This window comes from Mauremys reevesii, linkage group 24 (assembly GCF_016161935.1).
Source record: "Mauremys reevesii isolate NIE-2019 linkage group 24, ASM1616193v1, whole genome shotgun sequence".
Lineage (NCBI taxonomy): Eukaryota > Metazoa > Chordata > Testudines > Geoemydidae > Mauremys > Mauremys reevesii.
In genome coordinates, this window is record NC_052646.1 from 7,609,867 (window position 1) to 7,628,938 (window position 19,072).

General features: G+C 55.4%; 2 protein-coding genes across 2 annotated transcripts in view; one reads left to right on the plus strand and one right to left on the minus strand.

Moving 5' to 3' along the window:
- The window catches only part of LOC120390280 (SLAM family member 9-like), a 54,802-nt gene that overhangs the window by 18,034 nt on the left and 17,696 nt on the right, over positions 1-19,072 (minus strand). The gene's annotated exons all lie outside the window — the stretch shown is intronic.
- Positions 971-18,121, plus strand: S100A10 (S100 calcium binding protein A10). Its single transcript, XM_039512817.1, has 3 exons — positions 971-1,125; positions 11,932-12,084; positions 17,665-18,121. The coding sequence occupies exons 2-3, from the start codon at positions 11,953-11,955 to the stop codon at positions 17,824-17,826; spliced, it is 294 nt and encodes a 97-aa protein (XP_039368751.1). The 5' UTR covers positions 971-1,125; positions 11,932-11,952; the 3' UTR covers positions 17,827-18,121.

Below are 19,072 nucleotides of genomic sequence, written 5' to 3' on the forward strand. Positions count from 1 at the left end.
GATAGATAGATAGAGTGCATGGGGATGGCTGGACAGACAGACGGGAGCTGGGGATGGGGATGGCTGGACAGACAGACGGGAGCTGGGGATGGGGATGGCTGGACAGACAGACGGGAGCTGGGGACGGGGCTGGCTGGACAGACGGAGCTGGGGATGGGGATGGCTGGACAGACAGACGGAGCTGGGGATGGGGATGGCTGGACAGACAGACAGGAGATGGGGATGGCTGGACAGACAGACGGGAGCTGGGGATGGGGATGGCTGGACAGACAGACAGGAGCTGGGGATGGGGATGGCTGGACAGACAGACGGAGCTGGGGATGGGGATGGCTGGACAGACAGACGGGAGCTGAGGATGGGGGTGGCTGGACAGACAGACAGGAGCTGGGGATGGGGATGGCTGGACAGACAGACGGGAGCTGGGGATGGGGATGGCTGGACAGACGGAGCTGGGGACGGGGCTGGCTGGACAGACGGACGGAGCTGGGGACAGGGGTGGCTGGACAGACGGACGGAGCTGGGGATGGGGGTGGCTGGACAGACAGACAGACAGAGGGAGCTGGGGATGGGGGTGGCTGGACAGACAGACAGACAGAGGGAGCTGGGGATGGGGGTGGCTGGACAGACAGACGGGAGCTGGGGATGGGGGTGGCTGGACAGACAGACGGGAGCTGGGGATGGGGGTGGCTGGACAGACAGACAGGAGCGGGTCCGGGGACAGACAGACACACACAGCTGGAGCTGGACTCAGGGGCGGCTCTAGGGATTTTGCCGCCCCAAGCAGGGCAGACAGGCTGGACTGCAAGGCTGCTCGGTCTCTCTCAGCACAGGCGCTGGGCCGGGACCAGCTGTTCCCTCGCCCACCTGGTCTCTCCAAGCCCGGCCGGCCGGGGCGGGGCAGGCGGGCCCGGAGCGCGGTGCCAAAGGCAGAGGGCACCAGCGAGCCGGGCTCGGGGCCGCGGGGAGCCGCGGGTGACTCCGCCCGGGCCGGACTCGGGTTTCCCCCGCCTCCCCCCGGGTCTCCTCCCTCCCCGGCATAGACCAGGGCCGGCGGCTCCCGCCCCACCCACACTCGCTGATCCTCGGTCCTCGCACGGCTGCTCCGCTCCTGCGCTCCCAGCCAAGGTGAGTCGGGATCCGCCAGCCGCTCCTGCAGGGCACTGACCGGGGGGGGGCGGGAGCTCCCACCTGCAGCCACCCCTCAGCCTGGGGGGCTCTGGCTGCCATCCTGCCCCCAGCCCCTCCTGCAGGGCACTGACCGGGGGGGGCTCCGACCTGCGCCACCCCTCAGCCTGGGGGGCTCTGGGCTGCCATCCTGCCCTCAGCCCCTCCTGCAGGGCACTGACCGGGGGGTAAAGCCCCCATTGGTGGACACACCCCAGCCTGGGGGGCTCTGGGCTGCCTTCTTGCCCCCCAGTCCAGACACCTTGGCTGGATGGGGGGGAGGAGGTGCTCCAGCTCTGTCCCCCCACCCCCAGCCAGGAGTCGGAACGGCTGGGGTACCCCAGAGCCTGCTGCTACAGGCATTGGGGGAGGCTGCAGAAGATGATTTGCGGGGGGGAGCCCTAGTCCTGCTGCCCCTGGGGATGGGGGCAGCGTAATCCCAGGCCAGGTGCCCCAATCCAGCCCCACCGGCTGTGGAGGTGGCTCCATGCTGTGGTCGCTCCCAGAGCTCTGGCTGCTGCTGCTGCTGGCCAGGAGCCCAGTGCACCCCGGGCAGGGACACGCCCTGCAGAGCAGCAGCCTGGGCAGGGAGGGCAGCCGCTGCTCGGGGGCGAGAGGGTCGGTCTGTCTGACGTGGGGGCACAGCGATACAGGACAGGCTCTTTACTAGTATCGGCTGGTGCCACTTGCCTCCCGACACGGAAAGGGCTCTGGGACGCAGCCCCTCCCTGGGGTCCCACTCAGGTGTGAATGTTGCCGTGGGACGGGGTGAAATCTGCACTGGGACGGGATTCTGGGAGCTGCCGCGGGACCCCAACTATCTTTGGAAGGCTCAGATGGTTTAAAAATAATGCGTCTCTTGGGACCGTGTCCTTGTGCCGAAGAGCCAGGCTTGTCGGTTTGTTACGCTCCCCTTTGCATGTGTTGCCTGGGGTGGGGTCTCTCCAGTCCCCTCTTCTTTTCGTGCTCCCCTCTGCCCCAGAGATCTTGGGTGTGTCTAACCAATGGCAAAGTGCCAGGGTTGCTTTGCTCTTCGTACCACTCGGGCCACGCCCCCTTTGCTAGTGCTCAGGATGGCGCCAAACCCACGCCGAGGGGAGCCCCGCTGCACTCAGGGGAGTCACCCCGACGGGGGAACGTGCCCGGTGTGAGCGCAGGTGCTGAACAGTCCCGTTCACTTCAGCCGCCTGTCTGGGCCAGGCCTTCGCATGCTCATCGACTTCAGGATCAAAAGGGACCATCATGATTTGGTCTGGTCTGACTTCCTGCACAGGGCAGGCCACAGAACCTCTGACAGGCAGGGCCGCCCAGAGGGGGGGCAAGTGGGGCAATTTGCCCCGGGCCCCGCTGGGGCCCCCACGAGAATATAGTATTCTATAGTATTGCAACTTTTTTTATGGAAGGGGCCCCCAAAATTGCTTTGCCCCAGGCCCCCTGAATCCTCTGGCTGGCCCTGCTGACAGTCAGGACCCAGTTATTCCCTGCTGGTAACTCACTGCCTGGGTTCCATGATCTGGGAAGCCTGGGTGTGGCCCCTGCTTTCAGACACTGGGCAGCCAGGAAGCAAGGGGACAGGCCCTTTCTGAGCTTTACAAGGGGATGCAACCAGCTTGAATGCTTTCAGTGGCTGCTGTGTGGCCAAGGAAGGGCACATGAGAGCCAGATTGGTGCTCCCGCAAGGTACCCACATGCAGTGCTGGCTATACAGATGCAAGCAAGCAAGATAGATGGAGGAGAGAGAGAGGTGGTTACGTGCAGGGATGTATAATCACAGCATTGAAAGCCAGCCAGTTTTTACCACTGGTTTTGAGGACGCACTGTTCTTTTCCGAGCCGAGGATCCAGGCTTTCAGCTGCAGTTGCTTTTCTTGCTGGGAGCATGGGTTGATTATAGATACCAAAGTCACTTCTCCTTTTGAACTAGAACAGATCTTTAAAAAAAATAAAACACGCCCAATCCTGAGATAAAAATGGCTGGTGATGGAGAATCCACCCTGACGCCTGGTCAGTTGTTCTAATGGTTCATTGTACTCACTTGTTAAAAATTGATGCCTTATTTCAAATATTTGTTTGCCGCCCCCCTGCTTGCTGCCCGCTCTCTGCACAGCGCCAGTTTCCTTCTCGGGGTTGGGCCTGGGCTCTCCCAGAACAAACCCCAGGCTCCACTGGGGTTGCCCTGCACCGGGAGATGCTGTTTACCCCCAGATGCTCCCCTGACTCATCCCAGTGGACTTGAGTCACACCCATTTTGCACCGGTGTGTGTGACACAGGGCAGGCTCCCGTCACTTTGTCTCTGGGCATGTCCCGGGCAGGGAGGGACGGAGAGCTGGGTCCGTGACTTGACTGAATAATCCTTTGGGAAGAAGGCTCCCTCTCCCTACCCTTGCAGTCTGGCTTCCAGTCTAGTGCCTGCTTCAGGAAGGCTCCTTTCAATAGGATCTCTCTGATCAGCTCTTCAGAACCTGCCCTTGGGCTGGAGGATGCAGCGGGGCAGGATCTTAGAGGTGCTGCTGTTCTCAGACTGAGAATGGTGCACGCCCTGCCAGAGTCTAGCAGACAGAACAATGCGGCGGAGCTGGCATGAGCCCCAGTTAACGATCCAGGAACAGAGGTCCTTTGAGGAGACTTGCATTCCAGCCCCCCTTCTTTCCTGGATCTGAGGGATGGGCCTGCCACTCCGTTCCCGGGGTTTTTTTCCAACTGAAGTTCGAACGTGGAGCTGATGTGGGGAAGCACGTCTCAGCTCTGGCCAATTTTCCAGGCAAGCAGCCCCAAGTGCAATGGGCACAACTGCCAAGTCTGGCTGGGCTTCCTGTTTTTTCCATAGAGGTTTTCGGACACCAGCTGCAGATCTGAGGGCAAAGCAGCCTGAAGCAAACAGAGCTAAGGAGGGTCAGGGGCCAGATCCTCAGCTGGTGCCAGTTGGCATCGCTGCATTGACTTCAATGGCACTATACTGATTTACACCAGCTGGGGAGCTGACCCATTGACTTGAGTGAAGCAATGCTGATTCACACCAGTTGGGGATCTGGCCCACTGGCTTCAGTGGTGCTACAGGACAGCCCTCGGGCCTGGCAAGGAGCGGGCTGCTGAGACAGACGCTGCTCCGGAAGGGAATACAAAAACCGCTCCACTCAACGGCAGCCTTGCCATGTTTGGATAGTTCAGTCCGAATGCTGTGTCCTTATTTATCATGTTGCATCCGAGGACCGCACAGGAGAGGCAGCGCTTCACAGATGGGGAAACTGAGGCACAGAGCCTCACTCCATGGTCGCACAGGCGGAGTCAGAAATAGAACCCAGAGTCCTGCCCCCAAGCCATGTGGGGTAACCAGTAACTCCCATCCCAGAGCCAGAAAGAGAACCCAGAAGCCCTGTGTCTGCACTTCTCTAACCACTCCCACCTGGAAAGAGAACCCAGGAGTTCTGGCACTCAGTCCCCTGCTCAAATTACTAGGCCACACAGCTCTCATTAGGCAGCCTTGTGTCCACTCTTGACATTTTATGGCCAGTTTCACAGTATTTGCTGTTTTACTCAAAGCCCCAGTTTGTGGAGCCATGGCCCAGATCCTCAAAGGTATTTAGGCACCTAACTTCCATTGATTGGTTGATTTCAGGATCTGGGCCCATAAGAATCTGAGCTTTTTTTTTTTTTTTTTTAAGATAGTTTCAGGCCTTTTTGGTTGTGGAGTAAAGCTTGCAAATGTGACCCCTGGATGCTCAGAAACCAGGAGGCAAAGAAAGAGGGCCACACATTTATTTATTTTTAAAATCTCATAATCTGGAAGCCAATCTCGTGATGTTTCAGAGGCCCGACTCATGATCTTTCAGCGGCTGGGGTTGACAATCCTGCTTTGTGGTTCATCTTCAGTGCAGGGTATTTGTCTGCCTTCCGGTTAAATAGCCACATGGTCTTGAAAGGACTCCTGGTTAGCCACGGACTCCCCCACTCTGCCTGCAGAGCATCTGATAAACACGAGGGTGAATCCGGAGTGATACGGCTAACAAACGATAACGTTCTCCCACTGAGGATCGGTGACGTGCGCCCCTGAGCTGCTCCGCGGCTGCCACCCACAAAAGACCCGCTCCTTCACGAGGCAGCGAAGGGGGAACGCCACCCCTGTGCAGAAGGCCAGCACATGACCTGCCCGGGGGGCGGCAGCGGAATTTAAGTGGCACAGAGTCCTTGTGCTCTAGCTTCTCTGCGACTGAAAACATCAGTCCCCATAGAAGGAAGTTCACTCCGCGGGTCCTAACCACACTCCTTGATTAGTGAAGACAAAACGAATGTGACGTTAGCACCTTGGAGCCATTGAGAGATCGTCTCAGCAAAATCATTACAAAGGGAACCACGTTTCAAAGTACAGTCCCAGGAGGGTGTGGCTGCATTTCTTTGGCTTTTAAAAAAAATTGATGAATGAGTTTTTCCATCATCATCTTGGGAGTCAGGATTCCTGGGCTCTAATCCAGCTCTGGGAGGGGCGTGGGGTCTAGTGATCAGGGCAGGGGACGGACGGGAAGTCAGGACTCCGGGGTTCTCGTCCCAGCTCTGCAATTCACTCCCCATGTGACCTTGGGCAAGTCGCGAAGACTGACATTTTCAGAAACTTCAGGATGCCTCATTGTTGGGATTCCCAACTCTAGATGCCGACAGAGACCTAATTTCCAAGGGGGCTCAGCGCAGGCAGTGCCCCTTGAGCCAGAAATTATTGCGGGTGCTCAGCATCTCCGCAACTGAGGCGTTAGGGGCTAAAACCGAGTGCCCAACAGCTAAAGCGACTCTGAGTTAGAGCCTCTGCTGTGGAAAACGTGGGCCTCCCCCCTCTGGGCCTAGGTCACGTGGGCTAATGACACTAACCGTCCTCTGCAAAGTGCTTTGAGATCTGCCCTATAGAAGAGCTCAGTGTAGTTATCATCCGTGCTTCCCAAATGATATTCAGCCAAAATGGTGGTGGTGGAAAATTCTTCTTTTTCTTCCAGTGATGTGCCACAGACTATCTAGGGACTGTCTCTTTGCTCTGTGTTGCACAGCAGCTACCCCGGCTGGGCGCTTGCCAACAACTGGGCTCCTAGGTACTGCTGGAATACAAACGGATCATCATGGTGCAACTCACAAGAACGGGACATTTTGCTATCATGCTTATCTGGCCCCCGTGACTGTAGTATCCGAGCATCTCCCAATCTTTGGTGTATTTATCCTCACAGCGCCCATTTTACAGATGGGAAACTGAGGCAACGAGCAGTTAAGTGACCTACACAGGAAGCCTGTGGTGAGGCAGGGACTTGAACCCAGGGCTTTCAAGTGCCAGGCTAGCGTCTGACTGAGAATGGGTGGGAAGGGGTCTCCGTGAAGAGTTTTGTCCCTTGCGTTCCCCTACCCATTCCCGGGCTGGTTGGGTGTCACCCTGCGCAGTTCCTCTGCTATCTGTCCCCACCTCGCTCCAAGCTGTGGTGGCTGTTTGAGGCAGCAGAGAAGCCACCAGCCCAGGGCAGGTTGATCCTGCTCTTGGATGGAGATGGAACAACCTGAGTCATTTCCTCAGAGGCTCCTCTGGCTGTTTTTCAGCAGGGCTGGAAAATACTAGCTCAGGCCAGGCAGGGGCAGGGAGGACACCCTGGGATGGGGATGGGTGGGGTGTGGTGACCTGCACTGCTCCAGCAAGGACTGAAGCTTCAGAGGGGAGGAGAACCTGGCCAGAAACAACGGAGTCCTGTTTATCACACACCAGGATTATTTTTCCATCCTGCCCTGGGTTTATTTTTCCATCCCGCCCGGTCAGCAAACAAACCCTGCCTGCATGGGGCCCCAGCAAACTCCCATTCTGGGCTGGGGCTGGAGCTTCAGCTGCTGTTTCATTGTATTTGCTCAGACGCTCTCATTATAGGCTCTGCCCTGCCCTGGGTTGGACAAGCAAGGGACAAACTGGAACACCGGCTGGGCTGCTTCCCTCCTGTCTTGCTGTTGGTCGCCCACCCATTGCACAGCTGGAGTTGGGGAGTTTTCCCCTTGCTACGGGCACTTCACTTCCCACCCCAGGCTCTATTCCGAAGGCCGGCGGGAGCACCACATCCATGGGAAATGGACCAGGGAGAACAATATGGCCTGAGGCAGTAGATGAGTTGGGGCCTTCATTGGAGATGGGTCTGCATGAGGACCTCGCTCCACCCTTCTCCCCCAATTTCAGAGTCGGATCACTTCCAAGTGCCCTGTTTGATTGGCCACCGTACCAGGCTCTCCACAGCTGGAAGCATGAGGTGGAACTGCCCGACCTAAAGCTCTCTAGCTGGGTGTGTAACACACTCACCCCTTGCACAGATCAGGCACTGATGGGCCCCTCTCACACCCGCTCCGCGGCGAGTCATGTCGAGACGGCAGGGATAACACGGGAACAGCAGAGAACGGCGGGTTGGTCCCCACGCCAGATGGTGACCATGTGGTCAGATGAGCCGAGCTCAGCGGCTGGGGTCTTGTTAAAACAGCCTGTGTGATTCTGTAGTCGCCACGCTTGACCCCAAATGGGAAACCCAGCCTGAACTCAAAGCCAACCTCCTCAGCCCATTTCTGGCCTGACACCGCAGTTCACCTACAAAGGGGGTCAAGGACCCAATCGCTTTGATTTCAGAGCCTGCCCGATCCCCTCTGCCCGCACTCCAGGGTTTGACTCTCTCCCAAGGCCGAATGGCGAGACGACTTCACAGAAAGGCTGCGGTAACGGTGGAGATGGCGGAGAAGCGGCTGTTACTCGCTCCCATCTCCTTCCCGAAGCTCCTCACAAGGAGTCGACGTGAGGCGAAGTGGCCTGAGGGGGCTGAGACGGCAGCCCCCAAAAGACAATGTCGAGCCCTTAGGTGCGGCCTGTTGGCCAGGTTTGTGCCCTGAGCGTCGAGTGATGGCAGGGCCCTGCCAATCCACACCACGGGGAGAGGAGACGGGGGGGAACTGCCGAATGGTGTGGACAGTGGCATGACCAGAGTAGCAGACGGGCACCAGGTAAGAGTCACCCCTAGGAAGGAGCAAGTGTTCGCCATGAGGCGGGCTGTTAACTCGTGCATCTGCCTTTGCAGTGGAACAGCAAAGAACTGGGACTGTGGGGACCGTGTCTTCCGAATGGGGCCAAAATGGCGGTCCCTGGAGAGGAGGAAAAACGGCAGCCGTGAGCGTGATGAGATTTTTGGCGGCAGTCCTAAAAAAAGAAAAAGCCGTGACCAGGCTGAGGGCCTCTTTGGTGCAGCTCCAAAGCTCTCGCAAACGCCCAGGTGGGCAAATGACTGCCTGGCAAAGGAACGCGGCCTGGGCAGAGCAGGCGGCATGCTTCATGCCCTGGCTGCTGGCTCCCTCCTGCTGTACCCTGGGGGAGGCCGGGAATGTATCCCCCAACACTGAGCACTGGGGCCTCATTTGGAACCAAGAGCCTTCAGACTTCAGAGTCCTCCAAAGAAATCACTGATCACCCGACGGGAGCAGGCTGGGTGCCAGGCCAGTACCCTGCACAGACCCCTTTGCGTGTCTCAATGCTCAGGGATGACTTACCCCTTCCAAGGGCCTCAGCGGCTCAGATCAGTGTGTGGCATAGGGAGGGGATGTGCATGCGGAGGAGTTGCTGTGCACTAGTGGAATTGCTCGTACCTCACGTTTGCTGGCACACTGATGTACTAAGCATCTGTGGGTCCTTTCCCCTGATGGAGGGCAGCAGCTGTTAACACCCCTGGGTGTATGTCGCCCAGAATACAGAGTCTGTCCCCTCCCTTCGCATTCCTGTCGTGTTCTCCTCTGGTGCTTTGGGCGTGGTGAGGAACGCACACGCCCGGGGATCAGCACTCTGAGCTCTGCCGAACATCTGCAGACGGGGCAGCACATCTGGTTGACGTGGGGGCGGGGATGATTTTGCTCCATGGGAGGAGTTCTTGGCCAAAGTCCCTCGGCTCCCGAGAGGAGGAAGCTGCCGCTCAGCTTGCAGCAATCCGCTGACTGCTCTGGACCGGGTTCCCTTGAGCAAACTTTTTAACCCTTACACACTATCAGTGGCGCCTTTATGCTAGCGAATTCTCCGCGGTGCTGCCCATCCCAAGGCGTTAAGGGTTGGCCACACCCCTTATCCCAGCACGTCAAGTGCCCCCCATCACTGCCCCGCCCACATGCTCAGGGGACCCCCTCTGGAGGTTGGAGGGGGCGTTCTCTGCTGGGACAGGAGGAGGGAGGACACATCATAAGGATACTCTCTGTGCCGGGAACGTTTGGCCGCTAAGAAAGGGACAGAGACCCAGCAAACACGTTGCATGGGAGACACACCCAGCGGCAGTGATATGTTATCACTGATGTATGTGCACCAGATGACCAGGGAAAGAGACGCCATGTCCCATTCACACTTCCTCAAGCCAGCTGGTTCCCTCTGTCTCGTCTTTCATCTAGCTACACTTTTTAAAGGAAGGAGCACCCAAGGCATGTTACCACGTACGCCATCAAGATACTCACTCCAACGGGGCTATATTCTTCTAAACACCCAAAAGGGATCCCGGCAGAAAAGCTGCTTTCACCCACAGCAAAGATGGCTTGAGAAGGACATTTTTCAAGAGCTTTGTAAGCGATTACTCTTCCCCCACCCCCGGAGGCCCTACTCATGGGATTGCAGCATTCGCTACACGCCCCTGTTCTCACTTCTCTTCACTGCCCGGCAGTGTATGAGGCGGTTGGATTTGGCAATGGGTCAAACTCTCCCGTTCCCGGTGGGGGGCCGAGAAAGGAATCTTCCCTTGAAAGACTTTGCTTTGACAATTCATTAAAAAAGCCACAGCGTTTAACAACCAGCCTTTTCCTACGGACTCTGGTCAAGTCTTTCCGTTGAGTTCGCCCCCCGAAGGCTGTATTCCCTCTCCAGTCATCCGCTGCTCTGTATGGCTGTGCAGTGCAAGGCAACCAGTCTGGGGAGGCATGCTCTTGGCTGGGCTGAGTAGTCACAGAACACAGATGCTGCTCGGCATGGCCCATGGGTATTTTAAGACCTGTCAGGTTTCTCCTTAGCCGGGACATGCATCTCGGCTATACACCCACTCCACTAATTGCACCCTGCTCACCCCAAATTACCCCTGGAAATAGGAAGTGCCTTCACTTCCTGTCCCAAACTGCTGTGAACACATAATCATAGATGCTAGAGATGTTGGGGGGGAGCACTCTTATATCACCCACCCCTCCCGTCTCAGGGGGATTGATCGCTGGGGGGACATTCTCTAATGTCTTGCTGCATAGCGTTACCATGAGTTGATAAACAGCTGCCATGTTCTGCCCCAGAGGTAGCTGCATTTTAGTGGTGGGAGAAGTATTCTTGGAATATACAGGCTGGAAATCTGCCCTAGGATACGTGCGCTGGGCAGCTTTTGGCTCATAATTTGTTTAGTGGTTTGCAGAGATGTTGAGCTCCTAAGGCTCTTGCTATGAAAGGCGTAAGGTAAGAAAATCAGCTGCTAGCCGTGCCTTTTGCTTATATATTAAGCTTGTCTCAGGCGAGTTTCACAGGGATTTATATTTTGAACAATTAACTGTGGCTCAAAGCACAAGTTATTGACCTTGATGCAGGAATAAGGGGGTAAAATTCCATGTCCTGGTCCTGTGCTAGGTCGGATTAAATGATCATAATGGACCCTTCTGGCTAGGAAATCTACAAATCTCTCCACAGTACATTACGAGTCAGTCTCTAACCCAGTGTTTTAATCCAGGGTTTCCCTTGAAAACACCTAAACACCTCAAAAATTTCAATGCATCAGGCAACCTGGACAGAAATACCTGAGAGACGTATTCGTTTCCCTAGTGCTGGAACGTGCAAGAGAAATCACAGAGATTGTCCAGTCGCTTCCCCTTTTTCTAATTTAAACCAAACTCTCTATGCTGCCTCCATCCAAAGCACATTTGTGTCCCATAAACCGTATTGTGAGTTAGGAAAGTGTAGTTACCCTGGTACATTTTGTTCTCCTTTTGATGTGCTAGAATGTCCTGCCTTTGGGGTGAGACGCTGCATTGTATCAGTTTGATCGGGGGTTAACTGCTGAGGCGGGAAGGGATTTATTGTGCAATGAAATCCTTCGCTCTAGTGGCACAAGCCAGCGATTGTGATCGTTGGGCTGAGCAGAGCTAAAATGGGCTCCACTGGGAGAGGAGTCCAGAGGTTTGGAGGCTGATCCGACCTTTATCCCATCTCTCCTGGCCTCTCCAGCGTCTGCCTGGCAGTTCTCCACCCTGTTGAAAAACTAGGCAGATGTCGGAACACAACAACATTGGCAACAGATTTTTTAAACCCGTGGAAAGTTTCCATTCGGGTCTGAGCACTCAGAAACCACAGTGGTGGCTGCCTGCGAGAGTAAGAACCTAACTCGCTAGTAGGTTTGGCAGATATCTTAGAATTCGAGTTAGAAATGAGGCACAAGTTTTTAATCGTAAGGGAGCAAACTACTGAGGGGAATGGTGGATTCTCCATGTCTTGATGTCTTCTGATCCAGCCTGGAGGCCGTTCTGGAAGATGTGTTAGTCAAACATGTTATTGGGCTCGATACTGGGGTAAAAGGGTAACGCTCTGTGGCCTGCAGTATGCAGGAAGTGAGAACAGAGGATCTAATGGGGACCCTTCTGGCCTTGAAATCTACGAATCCGAACGGCACAGCCCAAGTCCCTCATAGTAATTAGCATGGGGGGTCTTGCATCTGGGGATAAAACCGAGTGCAGCGACTGAGACAAAACAAAGCTAACTGCTGTCTGTGCTATTTCTCCCCTCTTGGGCAGGCTCAAGAGACCCCCGCAAAGATGCCGTCTCAGATGGAACATGCCATGGAGACGCTGATGTTCACCTTTCACAAATACGCCGGCGACAAGAACTACCTGACGAAAGAAGATCTCCGGGTGCTGATGGACAAGGAGTTCCCGGGGTTTTTGGATGTGAGTCAGAAATGCCGATAGGCCCACTGGCTGATTAATCCTTTCTGTCACGGTCCATTGACTTGGCTAGTCCCACTGGCTGGTGATTTGGGGCGGGGCGGGGGTGCTCATCCCTCCAGGGCAGGACTGAGCAGTGATGCTCCAGTGTGGTGCTAGGGGGCGCTATGCGGCTGGAAGCGCTTTCAGATGCAAAATCAAGGTCACAACCCGGTTTATACTTTAGCAGGTTTTTGCAAGTCGGGGTCAGATGTTGAGATGCCACGTCAGAGAAGTCAGACAGAGCAGGGAGGACAGGGCAAATGGACTAGATGGGACAGGACAGACAAGGGTCGAAAAAGAAAGAACCTAGGATCTAGACGGACAGAGTCCTCCCAGTCAAATTGCAGGTTGAGTGATTATAGTTTTTCCAGTTAAACTCCTCCTCTAACTTCACATGAAGAAACTATTCTGCACTCAAAATGAGGGCCCAGCCCAGCTGGCCTCTCAGTGCTGTTGCAATATCCGCGTAAAATAATGCTAGGATGATTTCCCCTCCAAAAAATTCTTCTTTGACTTGCTCAATCAAAGCCAGCTATGGGATTTAGCCCTTCAACTTGCTGTTCGTTCATGTCAAAGGAAGCCACGTGGCAAAGGCAGCTGACTGGCTTTGAAGACCTTAGCCCAGGTGCATGGCTGTTGGCGTAAGCTGGCTGCCAGGCTTCTCCCCAGAGGTGGCTGCATTTCCGCAGTATGGAGAGACTGTGTGTACAATGCTTCAGGGTGGGAGGTGCTGTGGGCTCCTTCCTGCTTCACTGCTGCCTTTGGAGTGAGGGGAGGGGAGGGGCCAGGATGAATGAGGAGGAGCTGTCTCTGGGCTGAGATCTGCTGTTTTCCCCAGGGCAACTCCACCTTGAGTCCCTGTGGAGAATTTGGTCCTCCAGCTTCTAGCCCCAAGATGCTCTCGCTCTTGTCTCTCGAAAAGGCCTGATCATATTGAAGCCAGTGGCCAGATTCCCATGGCTTTGGATTGGCCCCGGCATTGGGTTTGAAACCTCCCCGCTGTGGCACGGAGAGGCAAGTGGCCCCTTCACCCCCTCCCAGCCCCTGTGGCATTCATGCACCGCAGATGCCAGGACTCACAACTGCCTCCAGCAGAGGAGGCTCTGCAGGGGCGGGGTCACTGCTGCACTTGATTCCCTGCCATTTATCAGCTCGCGGCTGACACAGACGATGGGGAGAGGCTCTGGGCAGCGTGTTCCCTTCCTGATAAATGATGCATCGTCCAAGACAATAGCATTTTGGTAACAGCCTGCTACGTGCCGTGCTATTAATAACCCTGCTGCCTGGTGCACTGCATTCTCCCTGCTCCTTGGCTGTTATGGTTTGGTGCAAAGCAAGAAGAAGGCTGGAGGGCAGACACGTGACAATGGCAGATGGGCAAAGCTCCCCCCTGATAAATCTCCTGAGCACCCAGCTGCAATCCTGTAACTGAGGAATGACGCCATGTCTGAGCAGTGACGGGAGTCGCCTCTCAGGAGGTGCAATACAGCATGAATCGCATGGAGCAGTTAAGTGACGTGCCCAGGCTCAGATAGTTAGCCAGTTGCAGAATTGGGGATACGACCCAGGAGTCCAGGCTCCCAAGCCTCTGCTCTAACCACTAGGCAACACTCCTGGGGCTAGGCACAGTACCCAGGAGTCCTGGCTGCACGGCAAATACATTAAGCACCCAACTTCGTGTTCACAAAGAGGATCCCAGGCAGCAATGTGGCACGGAAAGGGCGTAGCCTGGGAGGGCATGGAGACGCATTTCTGGGTAACTCGTGCCACGTTGAAGAGGGGACTGGGTGCTATCACTGTCCCTGCAGACATGTCTTTTCTCAAGGAAAGCCAAGCCAGAAAGGACTGGACTAGCATGGTGTGAGACAGGGCAGGATTGTGGTGCATCAGCAGGTCGGCCTCTGGGTCAGGAAAAAGGGGCAGTGGCAGAACTGTGTGTGTATGGAGCCCAGGGCTAGAATAGCAGGGGGCTGCGGGTTGGGGTTGAGGGGCATTGGCAGAGCAGTGGGGGTTCAGAGCTCAAAGCTGGAGTAGCGGCGCAGACAGCACCTCGCTGTCGAGGTGGCTGGGCAGAACCAGCCTGGTGCCAATTACTGCAGGTAGATCACTGCTGCCATAAGAACCAGATCAGCTCCTGCTTCGGAGCAGGAAAGCATCACAAAGTCCTTGTAGATAACTCCCTCCCCGCCAGCGTCTCCTGTGCCTCCAGCGTTGCAAGCTGGCATGGATGGCACAGCCTGATATAATCAGAGACCGGTATTTAATGCTCCAGCCCCAGGGCATCCATTCCACTGCATGGGTGCACACTGAGATTGTCAGCAATTAACCAATGCGCTGCAGTCCTCCCATTACCCCCTGCCCCAGGGATACAATCACCTCCATGGCAGGGCCTCTCCTGCAGCTGGCTAAGCGCAGCGGTGGTATAAGCAGGTGCAACACAGTGGCATTGCTCCTGCTAACCCCATGGCTGGATTTGGCCCATCACCTGTAACTCATCTAGGCTGGGTTTTCAGGGGCACCTAAATCCCCTGGACTTTCAAGGACAGCTGTGTGCCTAACTCCCTTCAAAGCCCCAGCCTTGCTTTTACCACCGCGACATGGGGCCAGTTTCTGATCCCAGTGACACCGGCGTAGATCCAGAGTGGCTGCAGGGACAGGACTGAGGTTGCTGTAGGGGATGTATTCGGATCTCGGGCACCCCAGTGTAATTCTGGAGTGACGCCCTTGAGGTCCCAGTTGACACCAATATTCGGGAGAGCTGAACCTGTTCTCGGTCCTCTCACCTAATTCAGTGCTCGGCTCCTTGCTGATGTACATCAGTCCTGGCCCGCATCGCACCCAGGTGTATGGGGTGGAGAGCAGAGCTAAGAGGTCTTGGTCTGGAGTGGCAACAGCCTGGAGAAGCTGGTACACATAAACTGCGGCTTATCACACACTTCCAGGCTCACGGCTCATTTCCTCAGTCTGTAAAGCAAACACTGCGGTTGCTTGCAGATGGGGTGCCATGCGCAGAGCTCAGGCATTGCTTTGTTAGGTTTGGAGTGTGGCCTGGATGCACAGAGGTCTTAGCTTATTGCTTGGTGTGCAAGCCATGGGGCAAAAGGTTCCTCCCAGCCGCGTCCTCCAGACCCCTTGTGCTTGGACTCAGGGGGCCCAGCCCTCTGTACAGGGTGGAGTTTCACTGCCAGAGCACAGAAATCGATGTCCTTCAGGATCACATCCAGAATGTCTCCTTAGAAGAGATCCTAGAAACTAGAGCGAAAAGCCCTTTTCTCCAGCCCTGGGCGCACACACTCCGTGCAAGCGCCAGCTTTAAATTCTCCTTCCTCTGCCTGGGGGACCGTCACATTGCAAAATCCCACAGATCCTGCAGGAAACAGTGCCTGCCAATCATTTTAAGTGCTGCACGCCTACATCGCAGTTAGCATTCACACTACATTGGAGCAGTGCCACTGCGGATTTACCATCCCCATCCCCCAATCGAAAGAGAAAATATACAGGAACGGATTCTATAAAGATGCTGGAAATCTGGGGAGTGGGGACTAGGGCTCAGGACTCCTGGCTTCTTTTCCCTTCTCTAGGAAAGGAATGTTTGGACAGTGGTTAGAGCAGGGGGCTTGGCATGAGGACTCCTGGGGTCTAGTTCCAGCTCTGCCACTGGCTCACTCTGTGACCCTGTCCAAGTCACTTAACTGCCCTGTCATTCAGTTTCCCACTCATGAAGTTCACCTGCCTCCCAGAGATGTGCAGTGAGACACAGTGAAAGGTCGCAATGCGCCCTGAGATCCTTTAGCAGCCCAGAAGTGGTGCTACTGATTTCCCTGGACACTTTCTTCAAGACTCATTTTAAAGACTCCCTGCCTGAGATCTGAACCCTCAAGAGCATGCTGCGGAGCTATTCGGATTCGTGACCTGTCACAGACCAGGACCCTGTTGTGCTGGGCACGACAGGGGATGCTTTCGGGTGGTAGAACTGAGAATAATGAGAGGACATTAAGAAAAAGGAAACTTAGGTGAAACGGCAGGAGAAATTTCCAGACACTGAACCAGATCCTCAGTTGGTGTAAATCTGCCTAGATCCATTGACTTTAACAGAGCGACACTGATTGACGTCAACTGAGAGTCTGGCCCAGTGAGAGCTGCCTAGGAAGTGATCCGTCTAAACCCTTGTGGTTCAGGCCATGAGCTAACCTCTAAGTGATGGGGTTAGGAGGGGATTTTCCCTGGGAGCAGGTTATTCCCATCATCAGTTCAGGTTCTCTTGCATCTGTCTCTGAAGTAGCGGGTGCTGGAGACAGAATATCGGGCCCGATCTGCTCTGCTCTGGCAAGCCTCATGTTCCCACAGGAAGTAGCGAAAGCTACATGACTTTGGTCATTTCAAAGCAGTAGGAAACGTACCACTGGGACCGGTCGTGGGTGGGGAAGGGACTAAATGATCTAATAGGTGCTTGATCACTTGCCTAATGGAAACAGGCAGCTGTGGGTTCCAAGCCTCCCCGGGGCAAGGAGCCCGCAGAAACCACAGCTTCATCAGTACGTCGTGCACGCCGCCCGCAGAGGGCTGGGCCCATCGGTGGCCTTAGCTCCAGCTGGGTGGTGAAAGGAGAAGCATTTTCGAAAGCTAGTTTACATTCGCTGCTCAGCGTTTGTATGCTGCCCAGGACGGGAGTGTTGCCTGACATGTGCTACGCAAGGAGGAGACTCCCCCCAGCACAGGGCCTGAAATCCACATGTGCATCTCATGAGCTCTCTGTACGGGGCTGGGGGGAGGGGAGGAGTTGTACTTCTAGTCACCATGGGATATAGGCTAGCCAGTTTCGGGGCAATGCACTGGCCTGTCTGAATTAGGAACACTGCAGGGGGTGGAGGGAAAAGGAGTTTGAAACGACATTAAAAGATCGTTGTTAGTTATTACTGGGGCTTGGGGCTGTTCAAGGCACCAATAAGGAGACTGCCTATGACCCAAGGAACTTGCACGGTCTTAGGGGTGCAACCCTCCAAGCTGATTCATGAAGGCAGCTCCTCCCACCCACTCGGACTGGAGCCTGAAAGACAGGCACAGGGGAACTAGGATGTATGGGGAACATCAGAGCAGGGAGAACGTGGAAGGACTGGGCAGCATGTGTCTTTTGAAGAGAGGCCCAGATGCCACAATGATGGGCACTATACAAAGCCCCACACGGATAAGCTATGGAAACACTGAGATGGACGGAGGGATGAACAGATAGCTGAAGGGATAAGGAGCCCCTGGGATGGACAGAGGGATGGATGGATGGATTTGGAGCCAGTGGGACGGAGGGATGAACAGATAGCTGAAGGGATAAGGAGCCCCTGGGATGGACAGAGGGATGGATGGATATGGAGCCAGTGGGACGGAGGGATGAACAGATAGCTGAAGGGATAAGGAGCCCCTGGGATGGATAAACACACAGACAGGCTCCCACGCTCTTGCTACAAAGCAGCTTCAGCCAGGAGCAAACTCAGCTCCATTAGCTCACAGCCCCCTCTGCTTTTTCTTTCATGTATTTTCCCTTCCCAGAACCAGAAAGACCCCATGGCCGTGGATAAAATCATGAAGGACCTAGACCAGTGCCGGGACGGCAGAGTCGGCTTCCAGAGCTTCTTCTCGCTAGTGGCTGGGCTGACCATCGCGTGCAATGACTACTTTGTGGTACACATGAAGCAGAAGGGGAGAAAATGAAGAGGTGACCGGAGACGCCCCCCCGCCTAACTCCTAAACCCCGAGCCATATAAAGGGGGCCACGTCGCAGCCTGGATCTGAGCTCCCAGCTGGCCACTGACACCAATGGAAAGTTGGGCGCGTGGATCAAGGACACAATGTGATCCTCCGAATGTGCAAACAGGCTCCCGAGTCGCCATGTAACAGGCAGGAGAGAGCCTGCTATCCCCGCCCCAGAGCAGCTTATGGTTTTTATAGTGTATCCATGCCTTGCCCTACAATAAAGAATCCCTCCCTTTGTTTTTTTAAATCCTAACGGCGTATAGGTTTTTTTTTCCTCTGCACTGGCCTTGTCTGATCAGCGTCACTTTAGAGGGAGTTCTGAAGGGTGCAGGAGGCACGATAAATCCGAGATGATGGAGCTTGCAAACTTCCAGAGCTGGTGCACAGAGCGTTCTGGAGATGCACATAAAGTGGGCACAGGGGCACCTGAGCTTTGAGACACTGAGGGTCACGGGGGCAACTTGCCAGGAGTGGGAGGGGCTTGCCTAATTTGCATATATTTGCAGGCTTTAAATAAAAAATGAGCACTTTTTTAAGAGCTTGCAAAAAAGTGTATGCTGCATACTCTGCTCGCTGCCCTAATCCAGTCGCCAAGAAGTCCATGCAATGCCCCCTCCCTCGCGCACTCCCAAACACGCCGTGTGCGCTCCCAGCAAAACCCACTGACATCGACGCCAAGTCCCCGATTTGCACCAGAGAGGTGGGATTTGCCCTGGCCGCGTCCAGGCGCGTTCGAAGTGCACCAGCCCCATCGTTTCAAGCTGATACAAATACAGCTTCAGATTTGGAAATCTGGCTGTGCAAAAGAGCAACGCTCCCCGGCCCACAGCGGAGCCTGCGCTTGCAGCAGCTTGAGACAGTGGGGCGGAGGCATTGTCTCTTTTTGTTTTGGCACGATCCAGATGAACCACGAGCCAGCTCTAGAGCCTCCCACCCCTCGGCCCCAATTCAAGAGCGAGATCTCGGCCATGCGCCTGAGCAGAACAGATGTGGAAACAGCGCTGGGATGGCCAAGTGCCGGCTCAGAAACCCAGTGCAAAGGGCATGACTGTGGAAAGAGGCAACTGCTTCCTACCACGCGCCACTGTCTGAGTGCGGCACGCGGAGCCTGGTGCCCCTCTTGTATCTTTAAGGGCAAGAGACGCTCTGGCCCTTGAACAGAGCCTAAGCCACTGAGGCCGGGACAGGATTTTCCAGCAGGTTC